This window comes from Acartia tonsa, chromosome 14 (genome assembly GCF_053477335.1).
Source record: "Acartia tonsa isolate MP-2025a chromosome 14, ASM5347733v1, whole genome shotgun sequence".
NCBI classification, from domain to species: domain Eukaryota; kingdom Metazoa; phylum Arthropoda; class Copepoda; order Calanoida; family Acartiidae; genus Acartia; species Acartia tonsa.
The window spans coordinates 35543744-35568327 of NC_137273.1; the positions used below are offsets into that span (position 1 = coordinate 35543744).

The 24584-nt window shown below is 31.1% G+C and overlaps 1 protein-coding gene across 1 annotated transcript in view; it reads left to right on the top strand.

Annotated features, from left to right (window-relative positions):
• Positions 1–21605, top strand: part of LOC145306460 (GATA-binding factor C-like) — a 42268-nt gene extending 20663 nt beyond the window's left edge. Inside the window, exons 11-15 of the mRNA XM_080148558.1 lie at positions 5816–5941; positions 19928–20036; positions 20318–20437; positions 20795–20914; positions 21530–21605. Of these exons, the coding sequence (XP_080004684.1) occupies positions 5816–5941; positions 19928–20036; positions 20318–20437; positions 20795–20914; positions 21530–21588 (534 nt within the window). The 3' untranslated portion in view covers positions 21589–21605. The remainder of the gene's footprint in view (positions 1–5815; positions 5942–19927; positions 20037–20317; positions 20438–20794; positions 20915–21529) is intronic.
• The last annotated feature ends 2979 nt before the right edge of the window (positions 21606–24584 follow it).

Genomic DNA, 24584 nt, shown 5'->3' on the forward strand with positions numbered 1-24584 from the left:
TGAAGACCTAACAGAATTTAAGCCAAAAATTTGAACCTGCCAATGATTGTTTATTCCAAAGTGGTGGTTAGCTTACTACGCTGTAGTTGGGAGAAACTGAGTTCCCCGCATTGACTTTGCATTTGGTTGATAAATGCTGTAGGAATTTGTCAGAATATGATCACACACAACCATCCCTGAGATGCCCTAAGGTTGTAAGGAGGGAGATTTGTATGAAGTTCTACATATCAAGCAGCTTTAACCATGCTTTCCCTCATCCATGCTCCTTGTATGAGAGTGCCATTAATTAGTGTGGCTTGATATGGAACACCTGCCAAAACTCTAGGCCAGGGTGATGTAATAATTAAGAAGCTTCCATGTTAATTGCGGGTCAACTTGTACTGTAGCATAGAATACAATCGGGTGTGCGCAAAGCTTACCAATCTAAGATTGGCCAAAGGATTCTCACTTCCAGTCTCCATGTGCATCTGAGTCCTAACTTCAACAACAACTATTATCAACCATTAAATGTCAGAACTTTCAGTTTTTCCCAAAGCAACTTAAGTAACTGTTTTTTTGTGCTTTAACAATAAATACAAAGTTGTAGAACTTGCAAGGCCTAACATTGACATTATTTGCATCTACCTAGAACACACTTTTCTGGACATTTTTAAGGAAAACTGAAAATTGTGAAGTCTTTCCTTTTTAAAATTGGAGAACATCATTGAAATGTTTGGTTTTATTTACATTCGACTCAGATAATCTCTACTACCATTGCTGGCAGTTGTCTGTGAAAATTTGTGTATGCTGGATGGTCAGGTTGGTGGCCGGTCAAAAGGTATTGTTTTGATTTCATCCCTTAATGTTTCTTGATGTATATGTTGTTCTGGGGCCATCTTAAGGTTAACAGTAATGAGTTTGAGAGTTTCTGTGATCTTTGTAACTTTTAGATGACAGGACTACATTTGTGTTTATTTGTCCAAGTTTCAATGATGTTCTCCATTGTTTTCAGGTTGCAATAATATTGGTGTGGTCTGAACAAACTAACAAACCAATGAGGGCAGAATTAGATAAATATTTGAACCCACCAATCACTGTTTTGACTGTTATTCACGTTAAACTCACAATTTTCAGTTTTTCTTAGAAAAGTGTGTCCTAGATAGATGCCAATAATGTCTATTATTATTAGGCCTAGCAAATTCTACAACTTTGTATTTATTGGAAAATTACAATAACATGAGTCCTTCCCGTCTAAAAAAGGGCACAGCGTTGCTATGCGCTGTTTTATATATTTTAGACGCAGATAATATTCGCCACTGCTGCAACAGTTAATTTTACAATTATTGTTAGGCTTGGCAAGTTCTACAACTTTATTTTTCTTAGTCAATTCTGAAAAACTGCTCCTTCAATGTCTTTTCTAGTTAAAACCCAAAATGGCTCTGTTTAACAGTTAATAACTGTCAAAAGGGCAGGTATATTTTTATTGATTCTGTTAGGTCTTGTTGGCATTCAAGGAATATCTATTCTAAGTTGTATTAGACACTTTTTACTGTTCACTAAAACATGTTTTGAACAAAATTTTGTATTAGTTAAGTAAAAAATTATTGAAAAATCAATGACAAAAGTAATTTGCAGTTTTGGAGATCTTCTAGAACAGCTAGGATTTTGGGAAAGATATTTTTGGAATCGGGGGACAAAAATTTATCAGGAAATGAAAAAAACTGAACGCGCATGTTTTTTTAAATAAACATTTTATCCAGGACAGGGGTGCCCCCCCACTCTTTGAATACAGAGCCTCTATATGCTATGGTCGCAGCCGCTATATGGCGATAATAAATATAAGAAAAGTTATCTCTCGCATCGTATTATAAACAGCTTTCCGCGGATATAGAATGTACAATTATAAGATTAAACCAGTTTTTTTAGCCCCGATGTGCTGAAGGCACGGGCTAAAAAAACTGGTTTTAATCTTAAGATTGTACATTTTCATATTCATAGAAAGCTGGATATAATACGATGCTAACCATAGTTTTTTTCCTATAGATGAGAACTGGTTCTTATCCACCGGATTCGAATGAATACGAGAAAAAAAATAAGTAACATTTTTATGAAAACACTCGTTTTCTATTTTATCAACGGGTTTTGATGCAATTAAAAGTAATTTATATTAATGAAAAACAATAAATTTTCGTCAATTTCATGCATAGTTGTATAAAAATCTTAAAAACTAGTAGCTTCGTCTCGAGAACTTACGGGGGGCAGGATTAAAGCTTAAACTATAACAAAACTATATTTAACAAAAAAAAATAGCTTAAAACCATTCCTAAAGCTCTCCCAAATTACTTAAATTTAATACTTGATATTAAAGAATAACTTTAAATAGAAAACTTTTTGAGCGTATTTTTTTCTAGGAAATAATGATTCATAAATAAATCTATGTAAATTGTAAAATTCTGACTTTGAAAGTTTGCTTAGCTTTTGGGAGAAAGAGTGGGTGTAAATCGACAAACCACACATAATTTTTGGTGTGTAAAAAAAGTTGCCTTGAAATAAAAGTAATAGAATGTCTATCTGTAAGTTTTTTTTTAGCTTTTTTATACAAGGGCACCTCCAACCCCCCAAGACAAAGCGCCCATAAAAGAAAGTTTATTATTTTAATATCTAGTTCTAAGATATTTTACTTTATCCAAAATTAATTCTAACTATTTGTTGATATAATGAAAGCAAAACATGTAACAGGGTATCCTCTTTTATTCATTAAGATGCATTTTATAGGTGTGCCTTCATTTGCGCATATTTTCACATCCACTCATAATGTTTTATATCCTGTTTTATAAAGTAGTAAGAGTTTTTTATGTTTAAAGTTTTAAATGTTTAATAATTACTAAACTGATTGAGTTCTACTTATAAGGAAAGCTTCATATAGGTTTATATGGAAGGGTTTAAGTTAAGGCTATATATTTCATTTAAAGATTATAGCCTTGAGATAGATTTATGCCCACTTACTGCAGAGTCCCTAGCCGCTAGTTCGCAAAAATATATTAAAGAAAATAAATTAGAGGAAGTTTTTATTTATAAGAAGAAAAAAAATAAGTAGGCGAATAAATGTATAAATATAGATGTATAACCAGACTACTACCTGGATCTCACTGTTGGAGACCTTTTTTGTTTGCAAGCAAATTGCTTTCTGAAATTTTGTATCGACTTAGCTGTGTTATTATTCCCGATGCTATTGGTTGATTTTAAAAGACCCAATTGAAAGTCGGTACAGGGTCCTCGTGATGGGAACATACAGTTAATGAAACCCTACCCCCTCTAGTGTTTTACTCTAATTGAAGACCAGGATTAATTTGTGCTGTAGTAATAATATACTCTTGCGGAAGTGAATACACACCGCTGATATTTGGGTGGTCAAACAGGCCTTACTTACATTGTTTACGACAGATAAATGCCTAAAAAAAGATATTTATTATTGCTGAAAAACATTAAAATGTGTGTCCTAATGTTTTGACAATAATATTTATGTTAAAAAAAAATTTGAAAATATTTATAACAGGAAATGTGGGACATTGGTCTGTTTATTATACAAGTACCCAAAAGAACTCTTGATCGTTGGCTTTAAAACTTTGGGTACTTTTATAAAATTTAGTTTTAGTTGGTTCATTAGGTAAAGTAAATAGTTTAAATATAAAGAGAAATAATGACATTCTGACAATGAATATAAAGTTTGTAAATTGTACCTTATTGCTCCAATAACCACCATGCAAAGTTTAAAAACAATAGGACGATTCATAAATATCTATCCATTATGAACTGACCTACCGACCCTAAATATCGAAAGGCTCAGCTTTTTTAAATCGATATATATAAAATTTAAAAAAATTGCAGTTCAAAAGTAAAAAAAAAGATAGATGGATTAATTAAAATCTAAAAAAATTGAAAATTACGACGCAAATGACAGCTAGAGGTAAACCAAATCTGCTTTAAATACTAAAAAATATGTAAACGTGGATAACAACATCCAAAAAAGCGAAGCTCTAAACTTAACAATCAGTCTGAATATACTTTGGATACTGACTATTTAAGAAAATGCGTTTATTTTAGGACTAGATTTAAGAGATCAAATAGATAGGATAAATAATAATATATCAAACCAATAAAAATAAGTTATGATCAGTGTGGTTTAAATGGACGTACGGATATTATGGTAACGATTATAGAGTCGCTTTGATTTCCAAATCGTACCTAAAGGTTACAGGAATGATCATGATTTTAAACTAGAAAATGACCCGCCCCCCAAATAAAAAAATACCTATTATTTTACCTTTTCTATTTAAAACTCAACATTTTAAGTGCCCCTATCAGCATTTAGGAGCGTAGCCGCTAGTAGTACAATAAAGTGTTAAAAACAAACTAGTAAAGTTGTTGACAACTAACCTAACTAGAAATGCCAATTAATTGTCTCAAACAATTGCATCATATTATTGATGATCATCAATTTAAAAAAAAAACAATCTTCAAGAATTTTCAATTACATAACTAAAAATGCAATAAAATACATACAGAGTTGGATTAATATTTTTTTTAATGAAAATGAACCACCTATTAGAAAGTGAGAGGACTTTAAGCACATCTATTAGCTGGTTCAAACCTGTAGTGTCCAAATTTTTCCACCAATGAGTTTAATCCACAGAAATGGTGATTTAGTATGAATTTATCATCCATTGCCATCTTCAGATCTCTAGTAAAACAGCATTACTGGAAACCTTGTAACGCTATTCATATAATGACTTTATAAATAAATAGTTAAATAATTGTTTTAAATCGAAAAAATACAAAAAGAACCAAATATTGTAAATAATATTTGGTTTGAAAAATTATCTTTTTTTTAGTAAATAAAGGGACAGTATAATATTTGGGTTGTGAAAGATTTTTAACTGAATAATTTTGGACAGTATAATCTCTTTAAATATTTACATTTTCTGAGATTATTTCCATTTAATTAATTTAATTACTACATGCAGGGGTGTGCAAAGCAATTCACCAGGAGGTGAGAAACATTCAGGGGTTAAAAAATGAAAAGGCTGGTCTTTCCAATTTTAAATTTTAGGGGGTTTCAGATACCCACCTTCACTGCCCTACTGCACACCACTGACTCCATCAGAAGAAAAAAAATTTGAACAACTATTAAATTTTACCCATCAAAAACAAAAAAGATTTATATATTTTTTATTAAAGTTAGTTAATTAAGTTAGTTAGAAATAAGTTAATTTACTACTAAAAGAAGCTAAAAGTAATCAAATGTTTTATTGCGAGGTAAGTAAAAAAGATAAAGCGCCTAATATTATTGTCCTATTCTCCTAGAGTAAAAAGATTGCAAGTTGACAAATGTTAAGATGTTAGCGGCCTATTGTTTATTATCCCATTGTTTTGGAGTATCATAATTTTTCATTGTTTTCAACAAAATATTATGTTTTCTTTATGTTTGTCTACAGGTTTCAACACTATTTTGGTTTATGAGCTATTAAAGAAATAAAACAAAAGAAAAAGTAATTAACATTAATTAATTACTTTTTTATGTGTTAATTATTCTAAATGAATACTTTTTTTTGACAATTGTTTGAATTCTGTAATACAATTAAAAAATAATTTCTCAGACCTAGTTCTAATCCAGCAAATATTAATTGGTTTTGAAACCATATTGGAATAAAAATAAATCTTTTTGAATTTATCTAACAAAATAATTACATTTTTAAACCATAGTTTTCATCTGTCTTTTTAAAAATATTGTAAATTGTTGATTTTAACCTAATTATTTATTTTTTATATATTTCAGTCCTCAGCTCGGCGGGAAGGAACCAGCTGTGCCAACTGCAAGACCACAACAACAACATTGTGGAGGCGGAACCAGAATGGAGAACCAGTTTGCAATGCTTGTGGTCTTTACTTTAAACTTCATAATGTAAGTGATTTTTCTTTTTTGAGTTTTTTTTTGTCAAAAGTTTTTTATATTGAAAAAAAAGCTGTGTCAGTTTTCCAACATTACACATGAAACACAATCATATTTTTACGCTTGGTTTAGGTTAGTTAGGTTAAGTGAATATAAAGAGGTCCCGCAGAGAAATTATCCCAAATAAAAGAACCTCAAAGGGTTAGAATCCTTTTCTTTTTTAAGTCAAATTATCAAATATAAAGGGAAATGAATGTTTTTGATTGTGCAAATAAAGTGAAAGCGCTAAAATATTCTGTTATCTATAAAAAGAAAGACTAGCAATAGGTACACAATTGATATAATTAATACACAATTAATATAATTAATTTGCAAAATTAGCAAATTTTCTGCACTTTCCAAGAGGTTAAAATTTGAGACACCGTGCTTGTTACTAATAGCAAATATATGTTAATGGTTAGCCACACAATCAATTTTATTTTAGACCAATTATATTATTTGATAAGATAACAAATTAAATGATTGCTGTCCCTTTGACCCCTATCAAACTCCCACCATCCTAAATAATTGAAAAACTTATCAGTTTAGATTTACACCAAAGACCCTCTAATGCATTTATGCATTGTTATAGGGTAATTCTTCAAAACTGGGAAAATTAAAAGGATTTATTATTTAAACAAAGGAATGGTGATTGATTTTCCTGACATTTCCCAAGTTTAAACCTAAGAAATTTTGCTTTTAATAGATGGTAAAGAAAGTGTCCTAACTTTTGTGATTTTTATGAACCCATTTGTGACAAGCTCCCAAAGTTCAAAGTTTTGATTCACCTGGCTTCAACAAAATAGATTTTTTAATAATTACTCAACAGAATTGAAAAAGTAAGGTGTCAAATTAAAAATCTTACTATTTTTGTTTATAATGGGAATTTTCTTCTTTTTTTGTTGCGTTTTAGTACCAAAAAATTACTAAATTTTTTTTTACAAAAAACTTAAATTACTTCAAAAATAAAAGGTCTTCAAAAAAGACCGATTGCATATCTAAATTCTATGGGTCATTTTACATCTGCTACTTACTAAAAGCACCAACTAGCTATTTTTTTAAAATCACAAAAGTTAGGACACGTTCTTTCGATGAAAAGATTGTTGTTTATATTTTAAATGTCATTGTACTCTAGTTGTCTGTTAAACTCTTCAAAAAATTTGCAACATGGTATGAACACTTATCTCAATATAAATTGATTTTAATGCAATGTATCAGAATTAGAAATAGTAAACAGATGTGCTAAGATTTGTTTTGGATGTACTTATGTAGCTAGTGAAAGCTATCTTTGATATTTTAGTAAATACTAAAGTAGTAGGATTTATGTTTGTCCGTCTGTCTGTTTGTCTTCTTGCCTTTCCTGCTGTCTGTCTTTCATGGTTGTAGTTCTGTCCTTCTGTTCTTCTGTCCGTTTTTCTATCTGTCTGTATTTATGTATGACCAATAATCTCGTAAAGAAATAGTTTTCTAGTTTCATTTTTTTTCAGGGAAGTTTGGTATAGGCCTAGTATGGCGTTTAAACTACTATAATAAACTGTTTGGATGAATAATAAACTATTTGCATAATTGTATTAAATTTATCAATAATTATTAAAAACCCTCAAGAAATATATATTTTAAATCTCCTAAAAAATATTACTAAATCTAAAAGATACATATTTATCTTATTTATCTACATTCTACATTTAAATCTACCTATCTATCTATCGACCAAATTTGGCATCAAGATTTGATAATCCATTTAACAATAAAAAGCAATCAATTTAAGCCTATTATAGATATTGATACTTTTTGGGTTTAATTCAAATACGGTTAGGTTAAAAATGGGGGTTACTCGACCGCCCCAATGGCTAAAGAATTAGATGAATCTGCCAAATTTTATATATCTAATCTTTATATAAGTTCTAATATGGTTTTGTGCTATATTATATCTAATTTTGGCTGGTTTTAGGCTAGTTTTCTACCCTCTTTATCCCACTTTAAATACAGTGCCCCTAGATGCTGGTGGCGCAACCACTATTATTATTAAATATAAACAGAGGTGGATTCTTAAAAAACGTTTTGGCTCACTATAATTGAGATTCGCTAAAAATTTTTGTAAAAAATCCTCCAAAATCGCATGAAAAATCTACAAAAATTAAAGAAAATCACAAAAGGGTTATTAACATAAGATTTTGTTTAATTTTTGTATATTTTTAATGCGATTTTATAGCGAGCCTCACTTATTTTAGTGAGGCAGTGAGCCAAAAATATTTTTAAGAATCCACCTTAGGTCAAATAAACCATAGGGAGGGTCAAATTGCAACTACTGTATAATTAAATCCAATATAGGGTGGGTCATAATGGCATTGTTGGAAATCTTAAAATTCCAATTGAAGAATCAATAATTAGGTATACATTCTAAATATTTATATCAAACAAATTTAGATTAGTTTATAAAGGGTGTTTAAAAAAAAACCAATCGCTCACAATTTGAACCACCATAAGTACTTCAAATCTTGGAGATAGACCCCATAATGTTTAGAGTTTTTGATGGGGCATGTAAAAACCTTTCTTTAGACACCTTAAACAGGTTTCTACCTCAATCCTAGCCGATTTGGGATAAAAAAAGTCAGACCCATCCAACATTGAGGCATGGCGGCTCTGTTTAAATCTAGTTCTTGATGTTTGTCAGGTCTTTCTTTTTGATGCCAAATTGGCTAGGATTATGTTAGAAACCTTGTTAAGGTGTCTAGAGAAAGGTCTTTACATGCCCCATCAAAAACCCCAACCATTATGGGGTCTATCTACAAGATTTCAAGTACTTAAGACGGTTTGTTCTTTTTTTAAAGAGACAAATTTGTCTTAATTCTATTATAAAATATGCACTTTCGGCGTAGGGCAAATTTCTCTGCAAGGGCTAGGTTTCGAGCTCTAGTGCTCTGGAAGGGTGTGTAGATTTAAAATTCAATATTGTTTTATTATTGTCATTGCTTGGGCATGAATTGTACTATTTTTTATTAGTTTTGGACCAAAACTGTAAGGTTTATATTGAAAAAAGTGAAGCGATTGGTTTTTATTTAAACACCCTTTATTATAACATTCCCATTATGACAAATAAAATTACCCTTATGTAGATTAAAATTATTAATTGAAAAGTTTAGACACAAAGTTTGGAACCAACCAATAAAAATTCAACAAAAGTATCCAAAGTTTTTGATACAAAGAAAAAGATATCGTGGTTATAAAAGTTTGGGTACCATTTTTAAACTTTAAAAAACCTTGCTACTTTTTGGTAAACTAGCGGCAACACCCCTAGCATCTAGTGGAGAGGAAAATAGCTTAAAACCATCTCACGACTTAACATAAAATAGCCTAAAATCATCACAGGACCTATGTGAAGCTAACCTGAAATAGAGGTCCCAATCGGTTCAGTAGTTATTTAGTTATTAAGTTTTAGACAAAAAAGTCTTACTACTTAGGAAAGACTTTGGTGGATAAATTTTGATGTTTGTAATTTTAGAAATGTGAAGAATTTTTTGCTGGCATCTGATTCATATTAAAACCTGTCCACATGCCAGGGATATACACACAGACAATGGAAGATATATTAATATTTCCCCCAAATTATCTTTCTCTCTTTGGTATATTAAGGGATTGAAAGGGATAAGACAATAGCTGGTAAATTGATATATACGACTAAAAGATTAACCCTACTTCTTTAGATGAAAATTATCGGTGGCAACGTTTGGACACTAATAGATTGTACAACCCAATAAAATTTTATTATTACTCAGTGTCGTCACATAAAACTCTCACATATAGATTATGAAACTTGTAGATAATCGCTGTTTTGAAAGAACGCCAAAAAATTTCACAATTTTGATGGCAGTTTTTATGTTTTGAGGTCCAAAAGACAGATAAATTACTTTTTTAAAGCGCAGCTTCTGTATGATATATGTTTGTACTTTCTTTGTGTGTATTCGTAGTTTGATGTGACTTTTCTCTTTCTTTTAATATATATCTTTTTATTTCTCTCTTTTTATCTACTTTTTTCGTAAAATCTATTTCCTTTTATCGTATGAATAGTTTTTTCCGTGTATAAGTCAGGAATATAGCCTAAAATATATTTATAATTAAATTTAAATTTAAATATGAATTATAATGTAATTTTTAAAATCTGAATCTCCAGAAAAAAGAAATCTTTACTACTTTATTTTATAAAAGGATAATCTCTCTCTCACTCTCTATCTCTCTCTCTCTCTCTCTCTCTCTCTCTCTCTCTCTCTCTCTCTATCTCTCTCTCTCTCTCTCTCTCTCTCTCTCTCTCTCTCTCTCTATCTCTCTCTCTCTCTCTCTCTCTCTCTCTCTCTCTCTCTCTTTCTCTCTCTCACACACTCTCTCTCTTTCTCTGAATGAGAGTCATGAAATTCCTTTAAATTTTATCAAATAAATTTATCTTTGAGATGGTATGCAACACAAGATATACAAACCACCCCCTTACACTATAGTTCCGTTGACAAAGGAGCCAGGTCATCAAAGTAGCGCAGCATTTATAAGTTTCAGATTGTGAGAAATAACAGTAAATGATAATACAGTTAAAAATTGGAAGTGTCTTTCTTTTAAATAAACTAGTAAGGCTTTTTGTCTTTTCGCTAAGCACTAAACCGATTGAGTTATCTAGTATGGAAGGTTTAGGGCATATTATTTTATAATTATAATGGTTTTTTAGACTATTTTTTGCCCACCTCCCCTCTCCTTAATTTATCAGCCTATAGTGGTTCAAATGGTCATTTATTTGAGCCCTTTCTTTCTCTATAACATATCCAAACATACAGTAAAGTTCTCACAATAATACAAATTTTTAATTTTACCAAATTTCCTTAGATTATTTATATATTTATGTATCTATGTTTTTGTCCTTTAAGATCTCTTAAACTGTAAACTAGAGGAGCCAAATGTCCTTTTATATAAATTAGTAAGGTTTTTTTTGTCTTTAGCTTAAGATTTCGATAACTAATGAACCGATTAAGTTCTCTATTTCAATAAAACTTAACTTAGCACCCGGGAAGGTTTTATGCTATTTTATTCTACAAATTAAGTCTTAGGATAGTTTGAAACTATTTTTCCCTTCCATTCCACTTTGAAAACCCTCGCTTGTAATATAATTTTGCTACAATATGTTTATGTACATTTTTGTGAAAACTCTATGGCTAACACTTAGAATTTCTACTAGATACCCTGTAGGGGGCCTTAATTATTCAATTTAAATGGTCATTTCAAACTACCTAGGATGTAGTTACACAAATGTTCTATTGGGATAGTCAGTAATAAAATGCCGTTTTTCGCGGTCGTACGTGGTCATACGTAATATTGGAAGGGTGACGCAAATTTCAAATATCATTTTAGGCTATTTACTTATTTTCTCAGTACGATAAAAGCGATGCTTGCAAGATTATATGAAGATGAAATAGACATATATCCTTTTATAAAAGTATATATGTGTGAAGCGAGGGATTTCGCCAACCTCTGAACTGATATGGTTCTTTTTTACAGTGAAGCTTCTCATAGGTCCAGGGAAGGTGGAACACTTTTTCTAAGGAGGGTACCATCACCCTTCCAGGAGAAAACGGCCATAGAAAAAAGTAGCCTCTCCCAAAAATTTTTTTTTACTTTTTTTGGAACTCTAAAATTGAAAGAGGGGGGTTGACTTCCTCCCCACCCCCCTCTTCACTCAAGTTCCCGTAGAGGTCTCTAGGAGCGTAGCTAGACATAGAGCACAAAAAAAACATAGTATAAAAAGCATAAATTAATATATAGATAGATATAAGCAGAGATTAAATACTAAAGAATTAGTATAAAAAGCTTGTAGAATATTTATTACAATAACCTCAGACCATAGAATGAGTGATCTGTAAGATTAAAATCATTTTTTGGGTTTCTTCAAAACTGCTAAATCATTTCCTTAAAGTTGGCAAGTATATTACCAAAATTGAGGTCCCCAAAGTTATATAATCACTTTTTATATTTATTATCCTAAAAACTTTGGAGACATTTATTAAATCCTAATTGGGTTGTGCAAACTAGCAGAGTCAAATCTTTTTCGCTAATATTTTTGACCTATAAAAGGGGTAATTTTGTATATCAATTTATTGTCCATTTTCTTATCCCTTAAAAACCCTTATCATAAATGCATTACTTATTTAAAACTTAAATTTGGTAGGATTAAAAAAACGGACCTTAGTTTTTGCAGTCCTTATAAAATTCCCTCCTATTATTGTGTAAAGAGGTAAATTCAGGGACCCTAAGGGATAAGACAATAAAAATTATGTGCATTCCTAAGGATGATAAACATATTTGCCCCTTCTCTAGATTATATTTATTGGTTAAAAGTCTGTATACTATTAGTTTTAAACTATTTAAAGTTTTTAAGCCTACGAATAAGATAAGGCATCACTAAACTTTAGGTACCAGTGTAATTTACAGTCCAATGTCCCCTCCCTCCCTGGATAAATTGGTGCAAGAAATAACGTGTACATTATTGATATTAGCTGGATAACAGATTTTAATCTAAAGCATTTTTTAAAAGCGAAGCTTTTCTATAATTAGGGTCGGTCCGTCCGTCCGTCACAGAGAGTTAGCTCTTTTCGTTAATTTAAACAGGTTAGAATTGTCCTATCGATTCCAAACTTTGCATGATGATTCCTAGAGTAGTTAGGTACAATTAAGAAAGCGTAGCAACTCTATAAATAATACCAGAATGTCCGTACGTCCATTTTAAACATGTCGATTTTTAACTTTTTTGACAACAAATTTTTGTATGTTAAAATTATCCGATTCTTCTGATTTTTTTAAAACTGATTCCTATTACAACAAGGTACAATGTTATAAGCGAAGCATCTCTATAAACAAGTCCCAAAAATGTAAGTATGTTCTTAAACAGTATCATCTATTTATGCAGTTTTGCAACAAATTTTCTTAAAATATTGTTTGTACTGATGCATTAATATTCTGCTAATTCAGTTCTGGCAATCTACAAGTGTTAATGTTCGTTTGTCCTGCCATTTTAGAGCTTCGCTTTTATGGATGTTGTCATCCTTGTTTATAAGCAAAGCTTATTTATATTCGTGTTATAAAGAGAATGAGGGGACATTAGGCTGTAAATTACATTGGTACTTGTATTTTTAAACCCATTGGTTTAAAAACTTTGAGTACTTTTTTGAATTTTGATTGGTTGGTTCCAAACTAGTAGTGTCAACTAAGAACTTTAATCTACAGAAGGGATACTTTTGTTGTTCATCATTAGGAATGAACTTCAATTTGTATAGTCCATTGTCTTTTCCCTTAAAATCTTCTTTATGTAATCAATGTTAATTAGTACTCCTAAATTTTATATATTTGATTAAATAGATTTATAGAAAAAGAAATGGACACATATAAAAATTTAAAATCTTAGTTTCTTTGACAGGTCATACAAGAATAAGTTTCTCTATTAGTAGCTCGTCAATCCTTATAATAAATAAAAAGGATCTCTGTCTGTGTGTGTGTGTGTGTGTGTGTGTGTGTGTGTGTATGTACCGAAGGATCTCGGTAGAACTGAACCGATATCAAACTCCCCCCCCCCCTCAAGGGCCTCTAGAGGTCTGTAGGGGCGTAGCTGTTAGTACAAAATAAAAAAAATGAACTTATATACACAAATTTTGATTGTAATTTTATTATTATTGCAGGTACTGTCTATGAAATCATAACATAAATGAAAATTTAAAACAATTTATAAAATAGATTTTTATTTGATTGACTTTTACAAATAATATCATATAGAGTAGATACGGTTGTAAAAGTGTCAATTTCAATTAATATAATAAGTCATAGCCATAAATATGAAGCAACGAGTATAAGGAAAAAAACAATGTCTTCTAGTATAGGAGTAACAGGATGTTTGTCTGTCTGTCTTTCGTTGAGCGCCGAAGGATCTCCCTAACCGCTGTAGTGAAGTTTTTTATAGGTCCAGGAAAGGTTTTAACTATTTTGGGGAGGGTAACCACCCTCCCACTTTAAACTATCACTGGAAAATAAATATCCCTCCCCCCCCCCCCAAAAAAAAAATCATTTTTTTAAACGGAAGTAAAAAATGATAATCTTTTCTATCTTTCTTGTAACTTTACAAAGTATCTAAAAAACTATACATGTGACGTCATAAAATGAGAGAGATGAGAGAAGTGGGAAAGAAAACCCAAAAAAGAGATGTATAATTTATTTTTATGACGTCACATGTAGATTTTTTTAGACACTTTGTAAGAGAAACACTAAACTACATAACTTTTGTGTCATTTTTGAGAAAGACGATTCCCTTTTCTCCCATCTCTTTTGAAGAGATTTTCTCCCCCCCCCCTTCCCTTTTTCTTTTCCGAAATGTATATGACGTCACAGGAATCGTCTTTCTAAAAAGTGACACAAAAGTTATGTAGTTTAGTCTTTTTCACTTTGTAAAGTTACATCTTTCTCCCTTTCTCAGAAGAATAAAATATTTTCTTAAAGTGTCTTGTCCCTAACTCCTAGCAGCTTAAAAATAAGTAGCTGAATATATAGTTGTATAAAAAGTGGTATAACCAATCAAAAGAAAATGTATATCCATAAATAGATAACCTCCAGTTGACACTTAGTTGTAAGCCTCTCTCTCTCTCTCTCTCTCTCTCTCTCTCTCTCTCTCTCTCTCTCTCTCTCTCTCTCTTTCCTTCTCTTTCTCTCTCTCTCCCCCCCCCCGTTGACACTTAGCTGTAAGCCCTAGTTGCTTCTTTATTAATTGTGGCAGCGTTTATTAGGCACTAAAATATTTCTAAATCTTTATATTTCTAATGGCCCTGGATAAGAAACGGTTTTCAGCCACACTGAAAAATCATATATTGCAGACAATTTTCGACGAATTTTTAAATAAAATGAATAGACTAATATCAGTTTTAATCTTATAAATATTCTTTTTAATATCCACAGATATCTGTCTATAATACGATGCGATAGATAACTATACTTAAAAACCTTTCATCTATTTATATGATATATAAGGTTTCCTTAGCCTTATCCTTATAATAAAGTAACAGGATGTCTGTTTGTTTGTTTAAATAAAACATTTAAAGTTCCACTAGAGGCCTCTATGGGCGTAGCCGCTAGTATAGGTATAAAGGAAAATATAAGAATTACGAAACCTAAATTTTATAGGATTTGGTTAATTATCTTTACGACTAATGAACCCTCCCCCCTAAATATTGATGTATTGCATATAAGGTCTGGAGTCATAAGAAATATGACAAAGAATAACGTCTTGATTAGGGAAGACAATATGACACTTATCTATAGTAGCGAAGCTTCGCTATATCACTGTTGTGTATGTCAGTCCCTCTGTGAATCCAATTTGAAGCTTCCCTAAAAGTTTTAACCTTCAGAAGTTTCTGCTACTTGAGTAAAGCAAATTTAGAAAATAGAAAGAAAAAATAGGAGAGGGAGAGAAAATAGAGAGAGAGAGAGAGAGAGAGATAAAGAGATAATGAGAGAGAGAGAGAGAGAGAGAGAGAGAGAGGGAGGGAGGGAGGGAGAGAGAGAGAGAGAGAGAGAGAGAGAGAGAGAGAGAGAGAGAGAGAAAGAAAATAGAGAGAGCGAGTTAAAGAGAGCGATAAGAAGAAAGAGTTAGAGTTAGAGAGAGAGAGAGAGAGAGAGAGAGAGAGAGAGAGAGAGAGAGAGAGACAGAGAGAGAGAGAGAGAGAGAGACAGAGAGAGAGAGAGAGAGGGAGATAGAGAGAGAGACAGAGAGAGAAAGAGAAAGGAGAGAGAAAGAGAGAAAGAGAAAGAGGATAAGAGAGAGAGAGAGAAAAGCTAAAAAGGGGATTGGACAGGAAAAAGTAAAATGAGGTGTTTGATGGCTGGTCTGATATTATTCATTTTTTTGTCCCAATATTTAAATGCTAGGGTTCGAACCAAATTGTAAAAAAAATTAATATAATCTTATAAATTATCTCTTAAAAGTGCAAAACTAACATACAGTCAATTATAAATTCTACTCAATTATATAAAAATAAAAAATTATTTTTATCTAATTTATTGTAATGATAACAAAAATCCTTGAAATTATATTTCAAAAATCCGTCTAAACCCTAAAATAGTAGCCAAACTACGGCCTCATTTTAACATGGCTAGAGGAATCATGAAATTTTATAAAAATTATTTTAAAAATCATGTTTTATAGAAAAAAATATTTATTTTAAATTCAGTTTCATTATTAATTAATTTAATTGTCTACTTATATCGATAAACCAACCCTTTATATTGTATTTACTTTGTTCGCCCCTTTCGTCTAGGGGCTTTGCGCCAAAAGATAATTTTTTTTTAAAAATGGAGATGCAACCACTAATTTCAAACTGATTTTTAAAAAATTAAGGGGTACATTTTTTTTGGGGGGGGATGGAGTTTGGGGGTGAAAAATGAAAATAGCCTATAACCACCACAGGACCAGTAGGTATATTCCCTGAAATGTCGGTTCAGTGGTTACTGAGATTTTAAGGGACGGACAGACTTCATTCTATTTTGTGTTATAGATTTAGTTTGTTTTCCCTTACCATGTAGGGTAGGGCAGAGGAGAAAATAGCCTTAAACCATCCAAGACCTTACGAAAGCTTCTCTGTAAAGTATAACTTATTTGAACTTGTGATTTTCTAGATCTTTAGCTTAAGACACTTACTTTTTTGAAAATTGCAACATACAAACAATGGAAAAAAAGCAGCTTATAGTGCATAATAAAAAAAGACGCCATACAATACAAATGACCAATGATTGGCCAATATACATTTTAATATACCAATGGTAAAATGTATTCTGGCCTCTCATTGGTCATTTGTATAGTATGACGTCATTTTGTATTAGGCACTATAAGCTGCTTCAAAAAAAACTTTTACTATCTTTAGTTATGACGTGTTAAGCCATGACTCGATCCCGCCACTTTTCATACTATTACACATGTGAATTTAATCTACATATCTTTTTACCCCTGTAAATTGGCGTCCAAAAAGGTGTGTAATTGATTACATAGACTCTTCCCTCGTTAGCTAGAATCAGTGTCACCCGTAAATGGACATTTAAATGTTGTAAGTTACAAGAAAGAGGGTGTTTGTCTCTTTGTCTATTTTTCTGTGTGTTTGTATGTTTGTACCGAAAGATCTCGCTAACCACTGAACCGATAAGGTTTTCCTTCACAGGGTAGCTTCTCATAGGTCCCGGGAAGGTTTATAACTATTTTAGAGGAGGGTAACACCACCCTCCCCAGAAAAATCGACAAAAATTAATAAAAATATAAAAAACGCCGCCATGTGGACATTTTTTGCAATTAGCTAAAAACATTACTAACACCATCTATCGGTGAGAAAAATATTTTTGGTAAATAGCTGATTTTAAAATAGATTGAAAAGAAACAATTTTACGTGTCCCTAGAGGCCTCTAGGGGCGTATCCGCTTGTGTATGATAAAGTAGTAGTTTGTCTGTGTGTGTGTGGGTGTGTAAAAGATCTCCAAAATTCACTAATTCTTCAAGAATAATTTTTTTGAAAGGGGGTTGGTTTATAGAAATTGTTTTATTTAAAAATCATTTGATAGTTACAAATTAGCCATGCTACAAATATTTTTTTTTTAAAGATGATTTGATTTTCATTGATTCCTGAATCTAAAAATTAAAGGATAATATACAAAAAGTTAAAATCTATGTTGCTTTACTTTAGAGAAATATAAATTTTAGAGTAGAAATTAATTATTTCTTGGATCATGGAAAGAAAACGAAGTAGTGGGTTTCATCGTAGCTTTTGATAGGTTATTTTAGGTTAGGTAAATGTTAATGATTACCCCGCAGGGTTAGAGTCCCCAATAGAAAAAGGGGAAAGGTACTATGAAAATAACAAGAAACCCACTACTTCATTTTCTTTCCATGATCCGTTTTCTTTAAGATATCTAGTAGGTATTATATTGAAGTCCCCAAAGTTTGCAACTTTATTGTATATTTTTTTTGTGGCGACGGATAAAAAATGTCGACGTTTTGTGAAGTTAATTAGAGATATCAGGTTTTTCAGGCTGTTTTCAAAAATAAGTCAAAATTGTTAAAAAAAATAGCTTTTTTGTTTTCCTTTGTTGCTTAAAATTCCTAAAACGTTTTTCATTTAAAGTACAATAGTAATGTAGAAAGTAAACTTAATTATAAAAAAAAGTTATACTAATAAAAAAATTGAAAATAGTTCTTCAATTTTGCTAAGATTTCATGTTAGTTGGATTTCTTAAAGTATTTTTATGTATGTTTATATGAGTGTATTTTTTTTTGTGTGTGTGTATCAAGTCGTGTGGTCAAATGGGTTTTTATACATTTTCTATTAATGAATGAAGCAACCCTTCAACATTTAATTCTATAAATTATTTTAAAGTAATAGGATGTATGTCTGTATATCTGGTCATTAAAAAAAAAGTTTTCTAGGTTAGGTTTAGGGCAAAACTTGGTTTTTCGTTACCTAAAAGCAATAACTTAAGTATGTTGAACCTGTTTTCAGGCCAATGCATTATCTATATCATTTTTACTAAAGTATGTATTATAGTCATAATATCTTTATTATAACATTATGACTGCCATATGTCACTGTCAGCCAAGACCACTTTTATATAATGACAGTTGACATAAATTATATCAAACAGTCGCTCGACTCGAACCATATATTTGAATTGCTTTTAATATATAGAGAGAGGGAACTATAGGCTGTTTATTACACAGGTCCCCAAAGTTTTATAATAACGTTTGCTTATTCATTGGCACTTTGTGTGAATTTTGATTGGTTGGTTAAGTAAGTTGAGTGTTTAAACGTTTCAACTTAACCACTAATTTTAATTTACAGAAGGGATAATTTTGTGTATCATAAAAGGGGATCTACATCAATTTATCTGCCATTGTCTTATCCCTTTAGATCCCTGTTTTACGTTACCTTTAATTAGTATTCCTTGAATAGTAGATGTTTAATTTAGTTAGCAGATAAAAAGGAATTTATAGCACCCCTTGCAAAAACTAAACAAGGGGGTCTACAAAACCCCCACAAAAAGTTTTTTTAGATTAGCCATCCAACATTTGAAATTTTAAATGATATCCTTTAGTGCCAATAACCATATAAAAATAATTTTAAAATATGTTTGATTACCTTTTAAGAGTTGATTAAAGAGTTGCTTTGTCTTTAATATTGAGCCTAATTATACCCTAAGAATCAATATTTTAAAATTCAATTAAATCATGCAGACTTTATATTGATAATCAAAAAGTTTCTACGCTTTAAAATTTTACCCAAATGTGAGGAATCATTATGTAGAGTTTTAAATCAATAGGAAAATTATAACATACCAAAATTAAAGATCAAATCTATAAAAATTAAATTCCCATCTTAAATTTGTTGTATTTTTTGTAGGCCTACTTTTTGCATTAGTAAACAGCTTGACATTAGGTGGCGAACCAATTTATCACAAATAATTATACTAAATAAGATCTCGTGATAGCGTACCTACTTTTTAATTAGGTTTTTGGTACGTTCGTCACTTGTAAAATTTTCATTAAATTTACTAAATTAAAGTTAATAAAAGTATGACCTTTTGTCCATAATTTTATTTTATCAAGGATCTTAAGGGATAAGACAATGAACGATAAACTTATATACATCCACAATGATAATAAACAAAATTACCTCTAGATTGGTATTGCTTTAGAAAAGTTTCGTACCTACGAATCTAATTCAATAAAATAAAGTTTTCTAAGCTAACGAGGTTATAAAACTTTTGGTACTAGTGTATTTTACAGTCTAATGTCCACTCTTTCCCAGTGGACTTTATTTATTACCTATATTTGCAACAACTCTTACCACAGAGAAACTTACAATTTTTAACATTTGCACAAGGGCTTGCTTCATAACTTTATATCTTTAGGTTGAGCGACCGTTAACTATGAAGAAGGACGGTATCCAAACAAGAAATAGAAAATTATCTGCAAAATCAAAGAAAAAGCGTGGCGGCATGGCAGACTTTTTTAGAACAGGTAGGGAGTGATTTATTGACAATACCCTTTAAAATATTCTTTTTTCCCACAAAATTAAATTGAAAATACAAGGATAATATGAAACATACTTTTGATATAATTCTACTATCATTTGCGCCCCTAGCATCTTTCTCAATGAGAATGGAAGGGTCAAAAATAGCCTAAAACCATCCAAAAACTTTGTGAACTTTCTTAAAATGGAGATATAAATCAGTTTAGTGAGAACTTAATGGACAAACAAAAATACTGATCACTTTATATAATTGAATTAATTTATTTAGGTTTAGACGGGCGCTGGGGCATGGGAATGGGTATGGGGTACTTCTCCACCCCCATGTCCGGATACTATCATCAGATGACACCTGCCATGACCGGCATGGCCAGCCAGTTCATGTCTCCAGGTATGGACAATCTTTTTACATATTTACAAATGTATAAAAATGAGTATATTTTTCGATCAAGTGCAATAAAATTTTAAAAATAAAACAGTTTGGATACTATAATATAAATATCTAGAAAGTATCTATTTATCTATCTATTATCTATCTATCTATCTATCTATCTATCTATCTATCTATCTATCTATCTATCTATCTATCTATCTATGTATCTATCTATATATCTATCTATCTATCTATCTATCTATCTATATATCTAGGAAGTATGTATATGGGAGGTATGACAGGTATGGGTGGTATGTCCATGTCCTCTATGCAGTCCAACTATCTATCTATCTAACTATCTATCTATGTATTTAGGAAGTATGTACATGGGAGGTATGACAGGAATGGGAGGTATGTCCATGTCCTCTATGCAGTCCAACGGCCTGAACCTGGCCTCACATTCACTCAGTCCTTCACAGGCGGCTTTCTCATTAGGTAAGAAAGCATTTATTGTTTAGTGCCCTAGGAAAATGGGGATATGTCACAGCTTTTGGCCTACCTATTCTATTAGGGAAAGAAACCCCCTAAAAAATGAGATGGGGTACAGGGTATTTACTGACGTCAATAGAATAGGTAGGTAAAAAGCAGTGACATATATCTCCATTTTGCTAGGGCACTATAGATAGCTACTGTAAGAAACAATATTTAGTAGTCCAAGCTACTCTATAATTAGGGTTAGTTCATCCTTCAGTCCATGTTCATCAGCAAAGATTGGAATTTCTCAAAGGCTATGAAAGATTTTTATTTTAACATAAAAATCATAGAAACAGAGAAAGAGAGTTTGATAGAGAGTGAGAGAGAGAGAGAGAGAGAGAGAGAGAGAGAGAGAGAGAGAGAGAGAGAGAGAGAGAGAGAGAGAGAGAGAGAGACAGAGAGAGAGAGAGACAGAGAGAGAGAGAGAGAGAGAGAGAGAGAGAGAGAGACAGAGAGAGAGAGAGAGAGACAGAGAGAGAGAGAGAGAAATTTAGAGAGGGAGTGAAACAAAGATAAAATGAATGAAAAATAGAAGAAAATAAAAAAATAGTGGAAAAATCCATATTTCTATTTCAGGAAACACTCAACAGAGCTCGAGTTTAGATTCTGCTATGATCGGAGCCACACCCTGTTGATAGAAAATATTGCTAGATTATAGCAACACCAAGAATAGCTATTTCATAGCCACACTTTAAAAAACATTATGAAATGTGACAACAATTTTTATAGCTAAATCAAAGACACACTTTTATATTATAGTGCTATATAAAAAACCTTGCTAATAAATCGTGCTAATAAATTTAGCTTAATTAATGTTTTAAGCTATATAGCTTAATTTTAAGCGAAATACAAAATAAACTGTGAAAAAAGTTTAAATTATGTAATACGATTTAAAAATTTTTTATTACAATAAAATAGCTGAAGTTATGAGAAAAATATAAGAATAGTTATTAATCACATCGTATTAAAGACAGCTTTCTGCGGATATCAAAATGTAAAATAAAAACAAATATTAAAACCAGATTTGTTAGCTGTACTAAATTCAAATTAAAGATTTTTATTTTGATATTTTGAAAACTGTCATTAATACGACGCGATGCTTTAAATGTTATTTCAGTATTGCTCTGAGAACCGGTTCTAGTTCAGCGGATATTAATCGGTTTGGAAGCCACACTGAAAAAGAAAATCCTAAAACTTTTTTATTTCATTGTAAAATTTGAATTGTTTTAAAAATTTCAAAAAACTATAAAAAAAATGTAATGAAATATTACTCTGTTTATGTGATAAACTTTAAGTCACAAGAGAAGCACTGTTAAGTGTCATGTATGACGTCATAAAAATAATTCAAAATCTATCGCTTTTTTCTTTCCCACGTATCCTCTTATCCCTCCTTTTTAGGCGTTTTTTATGACGTCACACATGGCACTTTCCAGCGCTTGGTCACAAGATAAAGCTCTCTTAACAAGTATAATTCATTTCACCTTAAAGGTATCTGTCTATAGTGCTCTAGCAAAATAGGGTAAGATGTCACTACTTTTGACTTCCCTGTTCTATTGACGTCATATAATACCCTCTAATCCCCTTTAATCCCATCTTTTTTCTAGGGGGTTTCTTTCCCCCTTCCCTTTCTCTTTCCCCTTACTAGTCAATAGAACGAGTAAGCCAAACGCGGTAACATCTATCCCCATTTTGCTAGGGCACTACAGCTACACATTTAAATTAAAAGAACATATAAAAAAAAACTATTTGTAGTCCAAATTTCCAAGTCTAAACTATAACAAAATCAGTGAAAATAAATAGTCACTAGTTATAAAATTTATTAAATTGTGATCATGTTCTTTTTTTATATAAATATAGTTAATAAATTGTAAGTTAAAATTGATATATACAATGTATATAAAAAATATTTTTTTTTGTCAAGGGACCAAATTTAATTAAGTGTAATTTTTGATAAAAATAATTAGATAATTCTAATAAAATCAAATAAGGATAATAATTATTTATCGCATCGTGTAATGGACAGCTTTCTGCGGATATTAAATTAAAAATTATAAGATTAAAACCAGTTTTGTTCGCCCCGAGGGTCCGAAGGCACCGTCTAATAAAACTGGTAATAATTTTATGTTTTTTATTCTAGTATTCGTGAAAAATTGTCTTCAATACAATGCTATACATGATTTTTTAGTATGGCCGAGAACTGGTTATAATCCAGCGGATATACACCGGTTTCGAAGACATAATGGAAAATAATTCTATTGCTTTTTAAATGGGCTATACTCAATAAAAATTGGAATTATTTTATTCATTTAATTTTTTGATTTACCAAAATCGGCTTTCTAATCTGTTAAAAATAATAATATTTTGTTATTTTTTGTTATTTAATGAAAAAAAAATATTTGTCTGTCTGCTAAGCTAAGCTATATATTTAATCAATTTATTCAATAAATAAATTATGACAATATAATCTGTGTTCATTTGTTTGGAACACAGTAATAGTGTCTGACTGATTATGACGTAACAAAAAAATTAGCCAATGAGAGGCCACTATAAATTTTACCATTGGTCAATAACGGCCTCTCATTGGCTAATTTGTTTGTTACGTCATAATCAGTCAGACACTATTACTGTGTTCATTTGTTTGCGACGTTTTTAAACAAGTCGTTTGTGTATGTTGGTCTGTACTATTGTTAGTGTTAAATTTTTAAAAGCGTCCGTACGTCTGTCTGGAACGGTTAGCTATTTTCGTTAATTTAAGCAGGTTAGAATTGTCCTATCGATTTCTAACTTTTAATGATGATTCCTATAACAGTAAGGTACGAATTAGAATGCGTAGCAACTCTATAATCGTCACCAATAAGTACGTACGTCCATTTGAAATATGCACTTTTTTGACAACATTTTTTATGATATAATTATTAAAATACACTAGCTAGAATTTTTCTATCGATTTCAAACTTTGCACTTAGAAATAATGTTCTGCTTATTAAGTTCTGACACTCTACAAGAGTTGTTGTTCGTTTGACCTTTCTTCTAATTTTAGAGCTTCGCTTTTATGGATGTCATCCTTGTTAATCAGTGGTTCACTGAGGCGTGCAGAATGGGGGGTGTCTTCTACACCCCCCTAAAAATTAAAAACTTAAATAACTGTGCACACTTCTGGCTGAACCCGATTTATTTTCGATTAAAAAAGTAATTTCAGTATTTAAACTTTAATTTTCGAAAGATATTACATCAGAATTTTTTTTAAATAGGTCGAACGTCCAAACCAAAAAAAATAGAAATAATTATATATATTGAAAAGTAAAAACGAGAAGGAGTGGAAAAAGAAGGCGAGAATTTAATAAGGAAGGGGGATTTTTTGGCTGGTTTTTAGGCCAAACTGCAAAATTTTGTGAAAATGTTTTTTTTTTCTTCAATATTACTGTAATATGTTAGTACTTCTATTTTATTCAAACAAGGCGGTACTTTCCCTCAAATTTCTTGTCGGGCATCGGGTGGTGTTTTTTCCCCTAATCCTTTGGGGCTTTTTAGTACCCCATGTAACCTAACCTAACCTAACCTAACCTGATGTAAACTAACATACAAAAACTAACTTACCCAAACTTTAAAACCAAAAGGGGCTATACGACAA